Source organism: Strongylocentrotus purpuratus, unplaced genomic scaffold, assembly GCF_000002235.5.
Source record: "Strongylocentrotus purpuratus isolate Spur 01 unplaced genomic scaffold, Spur_5.0 spur5_scaffold_2, whole genome shotgun sequence".
Classification (NCBI taxonomy): domain Eukaryota; kingdom Metazoa; phylum Echinodermata; class Echinoidea; order Camarodonta; family Strongylocentrotidae; genus Strongylocentrotus; species Strongylocentrotus purpuratus.
Window position 1 is genome coordinate 21776525 of NW_022145605.1, and position 6441 is coordinate 21782965.

General features: G+C 36.6%; 1 protein-coding gene across 1 annotated transcript; it reads left to right on the top strand.

The window, feature by feature from the left end:
* Window positions 1-519: 519 nt before the first annotated feature.
* Window positions 520-5159, top strand: LOC115926420. The gene is made up of 4 exons (XM_030991116.1): window positions 520-547; window positions 1641-1742; window positions 3677-3815; window positions 5013-5159. Exons 1-4 carry the CDS (start codon window positions 520-522, stop codon window positions 5125-5127), a joined length of 384 nt encoding a protein of 127 aa, XP_030846976.1. The 3' UTR covers window positions 5128-5159.
* The last annotated feature ends 1282 nt before the right edge of the window (window positions 5160-6441 follow it).

Here is a 6441-nt window from a genome sequence, read left to right on the forward strand (position 1 = left end):
ATTGTGAACGCATTTTCTAAATAACCGATCAGTGGATTAGCGTCAAACTTGGGTCATGTATGTATCTTGCAGAGCCAATTAACTGATTAGATTTTAGGGTCATGAGGTCAAATTCCAAAAGGTCAAACTATACATGTATATGAGAAACAGCTTTTAATCACGATATTCTGAGAACCTGTTAATGGATTATAATGACACTTCGACAAATAATTAATTGCTTCTGTTTTGGTTGGTAAAATCGCTCTATGGTACAGGCAGTACGTCGAAAATCCAACTAGTTTAAAACTTGTTTTTGACAAATCGTTTTAGGCTTCTAATCATGATATCTGTCCAATTCAAGTAATTCGACCCCTGTGCTGTCAATCGGGAATAGAAGCCCAACGGAAATAGTACTCAAAGAAGCAGGAGGAATCACTCTACTGCTATACTGTATGCAGTGGCGTATTGAGCAAAAACGTTTTTTTTTTTTTGGGGGGGGGGGGGGGCTGACAAAATAAATCCGCAGCACCCCACTCTAACATGCAGGCCTCGCTGAATGTTTCGCAAAGTAAGGTCTAGGGGCAAAGCCCCGGCGGGGTGAAGGGGCGGAGCTCCCTAAGCTCAAGGGGTATGGGCATCAGTGGCGGATCCAGGAATTTCTTACGGGGGGGGGGGCACAAAATGGCATGGGTTAAAAATATGTAAAACAGTGAAGCGACAGAACGAGGCTTTAGCGGCAAGAGAACGGAGCGAACAAGCGAGGGTGGGTCTGGGAGGGGGTTCTGGCCCCCTCCCAGAGTAAGAAACATTTTCAATTTTAGAACTGGCAAATTATACGCATTTTCAGGCACTTCCTGGAGTAATATGACGTAAAATTGCTTTCTCCTACCCCTTCCAAGAGTAGGGATCTTTTGCAATTTGAGAACCACATTACTGTCCACCGGCACTTCCTGGAAGAAAAAAACGAGGCCTTTTGATTGGTTAGAAGTTAGAGAGAAGTGATCTGTCACGTCTTGAGACGTTGTACATGCTTTGATGCCGCACAATGCACAAAGACGGTGGTCCGGTACTTCATCAGTAGTACTTGCAAAACATTTCTTGAGTGTATAAACTGTGTCGTTATCAGGGGCGTCGCTAGATCTTTGTCAGTGGGGGAGTGGGGAGGGTGTAGAGGCCACCGATTACCGAGAAAACGAGCAACAAATTACCGACAAAAATATTAATGCTAATGTCCAAATGTCTACAAATTTAACCCTATAACATCGGGGCCAGGAACTAAGTTATTTTTCAGTCTCCCCCTTCCGCGCGAAGCGCGGAAACTTTGACACTTGATTAAATTATTAGAGATAGAAGACGATCCGTTGTACCGTTCTCGACTCTTAATTCTTGTTTGGACCCAGTTACCCCCCCCCCTCCGCGCGAAGCGCGGTAGTGTTTACGTTTTATCAAATTATTACTCTTAATCCTTGTCTGAATTCATTATCGCAAATCTCGCGCAAAGATCGGAAGCTTTGACATTTCAATAAATCATTACGCTTAATCCTTGTATGAATTAATTTTCACCCCCAAGTCCCCCACCAGTACGCCAGTGACTGTATGTCATTTAGCAATCTTTCATACTTAAGTAATTTGAATCATTCATATATATTTGAAATGAACAGTTCGGTGCGATCAATCGAATTGCCAGAATGGTGGGGCATGTCCTTTTCCCGGTGAGCCTTGTGATTGCCCAGCTGGTTTCACAGGAGACCTTTGCCAGAATGGTAAGTTGTGTAATGGTGTTATCAATGGTGTATCCTCAAGGAATATTTCAGACAGATTCAGGTTCGTTGGTTATAATTATGATAAAAAACTTTTACACGAATATATTTTGTTGTTATGTTATTATCACTCATTCTCCCTAGGCATATATATATATATATATATACCTCGTGAGTTAAAAAAAAGATACCACCTAGAAATTTGCTTATTATTTTTAAAATCAATTATGAACGGTAAATTATTATACATCTTTTGAAAGAGTGTTTTATCCCAAACCATTTGGTATCATTTTCGTGTGGTATGTGTTCACGCTTGGATGAACACGAGGAATTGTTTGCTAGAGTGCAAAAATCGACTTGCGCCAAAGTGATGCATACAATATGTATTATGTTTGGAATAGCTGAGTGAGAGAATGAATTGAATGTATCAAATTAAATGCATTGCATATGCTTTTTGCAGAAGCAAAGTCACACACCGACACACACGCGCGCACAAATGTTCGTTGATGTTTGATATTCGATATTTGATATGTGAGGCATGATTCATTTTGTTAACGATGTTATTTGTATCTGCATAGACCGAATTAATACCGAAATCCCAATTGTTTTATTTAATCATCACATAAGCAACTCTGGCGCAAGTCTATTTTTGCACTCTCGCAAACAATGCCTTCTGTTTATTCAAGCGTGAACACATACCACACAAAAATGATACCAACTGATTTGGGATAAAACACTCTTTCAAAAGATGTATAATAATTCACTGTTCATAATTGATTTTAAAAATAATAGCAATTTTTTCTAGGTGTAAACTTTTGTTTGACTCACGCTGTATATACATATATACCCTTACATTGTACATTAACAGGACATCATGAAAACTGGTTTATTACCCTTAACATAACCCTAACCCACAATTCAAAACAATTTACATGTAACTAGGTACACCCATGACTGATGACTAACCTATTATTTCTTGGGAGGCCTTTTAGTTTTCTCTGCCTGCAAACGTACGTAAAGGGCAGTAATTCTATTGTTCACTCGTTATTAGGAAACACTTAAGTCGATCGTTCAACCACAGAGAAACTTGTACATGCTCTTATTTCATCACGCTTAGATTTCTGTAATTCTATTCTCTATCTACTCCCTAACACACAACTTGTTCGACTTCAGAAACTGCAAAATACTGCTGCACGTATTGTCACACTTTCTTTTCGTAGAACCCACATCACCCCCATTCTCAAAACTCTTCACTGGCTCCCGGTATGTGACCGAATTATTTTTAAGTTGTTGTTGCTAGTTTTCAATTCCTTGTATGACTCTGCTACTTTCTACAATATCAAGTTCATTGTTAAGTTTAAGCCTACAAGGCATCTTCGTTCATCTCAATCCTCCTTATAAGTTGTCCCTGAGACGCGCAGTTCCTGGGGGATAGAGCATTTTCTCATTCTGGTCCGTCCCTTTGGAATAAGCTGCCACTTAGTATTAGTAATTTAACTGCCCTTCATGACTTCAAAGTTGCTCTAAAAACCCATCTCTTTCTAAACAGTGCTATTTAATCATGTCAATGTAGCGTAATAATTTGTGTTGTTTTAGTTTACTTTATTTTAGTTAAGAAAGTTATATTTTTGTTATGGTAATATGTACAGGGCCATGAGCGTCAGAGCCTGGCAGATACCGGCGCGTTATAAATATCCATAATTATTTTTTATTATTATTATTAACATGACATAAAAATGTCATGCTAATGACCATGTCTACTTAATGACTCATTTTTCACTACATTTGTCCGTCTAATGACGCTGTATTATACAGTTTAACACGAAATCGATGTTACGGTACTCTCTTTTCTTGGCACAGTCAACTGATTTCGCGTACATGTACACATTTCTAGTTTTTCTTCTTCCTAATCGCCTATTTGATCTTTTTTTTTGGAGCTCCTCAAGGATTGTCGGATATAGCAAGCACTGGTATTGCTCTCGGAGTTTTGAGTTTTGTTTGCGTCCTCGTAATCTTTGTCTGCTGTGTTTTGATACAATGGGCCAGACGAAATCAAGGAACAAATGCAATGCTCAAGTGAGTATTACAATAAATTTGCAAATGAGCAAGCCCAAGCTATTATTTCTCATAAATTACTGACCACATTTATGATTTTATCTGATGACTGTAGGAAGATGATAGGTCTATTAGAGCTTGATTCAGACAATGAAATCAGACAGCATGAAAGCAAATGGTGATTTTGTGTTGAAAATTCCATGGTGACAATGCCATAATACTTAGTAAATTATGGAACCTATATGTATTTTGGACTTGCCTTACCTGTATCTAGAGGTGCCTTGCCAAGTGATATAACTCTTATTGACAATTTGTATGCATCATAGTAAGAAATTATCCATAGAAAAGAATAATTTCCAAAGACGTTTTCAAACAATTCTTCCCAGACTTCCCCAGAACTTCCCCAGAAAAAATTGAGAAAAAAAAGGAATGTTCTTTTAATAGCAAGAAAATACACACAAAAAAGGTTCATATTTTCAAACTTGAGATTGTGTAAGTACGTGTTCACGTGTTTGTCTAAATAAATAACTCTGTGAATGAGCTCGATAAACCAAACATTTAGTTTAGGACCTATTTTTAGACAAAAAGCACATGTGATTTTTACTCCACTAAGAATCATGCGTTACACCTCTGAATTTGAAGAGACACCACTTTCTTGCCAAGTTTATCTTTATCTATCTGGTCATCTATCTACACGTACCTCTTGAAATATATACATCAACCTAACTGCCAATATATATCTCTATTTATCTTCCTACCTACCTACATTCTTTTTATCTATCTATCTCTCTACTTACAATAATAAAATTAATATTGTGTACCCAGGGATATTTTATCAGTTGGAATACTGTTCTTCCTGAGGCCTTGCAATTATTATTACTCTATTTACATACATATCTGTATACATATCTACCTATCTATCTATCAATCTACTTATCTATATGTCTACCTATCTATGTTTATCTATTATGTACCTATATACCTAACTACCTTACAGTCTATCTTTCTATTTATCAAACTGTCTACCTCTATGTAACGACAGATCCCTCTCGATCTCTCTTTGAGATGCAGTGAACCACTTGATTGTTCACTTCCGGTTCTCCGTGATCATCGTCTGCTGTCTCAACATATTTTGTAAATTTGGTGTTTCCATTATTTACAATATTAACACATTTCACACATAAAAAAAATTATAACAATGTGTGTTTTTTTCTTTAGTGAAAGACGGTTTGAGGATCCAAGTAGACGTAATAGAGACTTCTACAGATACGAGGGGCAGTATGGTGTTGGTCAAGAATTGTATCGACTGGGAGGAACTGATGCGCCGGTATAAACAGCTTCCTTTTGCACGTGATCAACGCTTTATATACAACACAAATAATCTTAAGTTCATGTTTAATATGGTATTTATCATGGGATAGATATACCAAAAGCTTTCCAAAAAGTTTCCAAAAAGATGAACAATTTGTAGTGTTCAAACACCTGCACTTCATTTGCCATCGTTTGTAGTTCGAAATGTTGTGTACACAAAGTTATAGGAAATTCATTACCATTTCTTACGACATCGTACTTACCTACTTTAAACGATTTCATGCATGACATTTTATTGAGAAATGAAAATGGGTTTCATTTTAGTCTCTTAAATTTATGTACTCATTTCTTTACTACTGATTCATATTATATGGAAAAGAGATCTCAAACAAAATATACAATTTTTCTCAAAACAATTATATTAATTGGTAAATGTTTGGAACGCATGATTGATGCTCTAAACGTGGTCTAAATTACCATCATTTACACTTTTGTTTGGTAGAGCAATGTGTGCTTGAAAAAAACTGGTTATTTGTGCAACATATACAACAAACCGGATCCCGGCTAGGCAAAGGTTATAACCACAAATATTGAAAATAACACAACCCTCGGCATGAAAATCCTCAAGGCATGGAGAGGGGTATAGCCTCTGGAAGCTATACCACTGTTTAAAATAATCACAAAAATCATTGTCAAACTCTGAATATCAGTAAAAAGTTATCAGTAGATGTACAATAAATGATCACATTGAATAAACCTGGTTTACTAACTCTTTCAATCTATGTTTCTTCTCCCTCAATAGGGACTTTTAGATTGAGTGGACGAGAACGGCGTGAACGTCCACTGATCATGCGTGTCCATGGCAAGCCGTTTTAACAATTATTTCTATTTCTTAATATCAAGAAGTGATTTTCTGTTTTAAAGCAATGGTAATTCTTGATATCAAGAAATAGGAATGAATTTTAAAACGACTTGCAATAGACACACATGATCAGTGGACGTTCACGCCGTTCTCGTCCACTCAATCTAAAAATTCCTATTATCAGCTATTTCATTCTACTGCTATAGTCACCTTTATGAATGGGATCCACTTTGCTTTACATTAGTTCTTTCTATGTTGGACAATCCTCTGGCAAGTTTTTGACTAGTCAGGAGGAATATTTTTTGTTTAAGTATGCATAAAATTAGTAAACAGGTCAAGCGAAAGATAATTTTGTTTTGGTGTGATTTATTGTTCATGATACATATAGGTTCTTGATTATCGGTTTTTACATCAGTATCCTTTAAGGTTATGTTTGAAAGAAACAAAAATATCGAGTGATTTTGTTGTTGTTCG

Excerpts from the sequence above, each read along its gene's own strand:
- LOC115926420 (XM_030991116.1), top strand. The coding sequence starts at position 520 with ATGCAGGCCTCGCTGAATGTTTCGCAAA. Across the intron at positions 1,743-3,676 it reads AGGAGACCTTTGCCAGAATG|CTCCTCAAGGATTGTCGGAT; the intron begins GTAAGTTGTGTA and ends TTTTTTTTGGAG. Across the intron at positions 3,816-5,012 it reads GGAACAAATGCAATGCTCAA|TGAAAGACGGTTTGAGGATC; the intron begins GTGAGTATTACA and ends TTTTTTCTTTAG.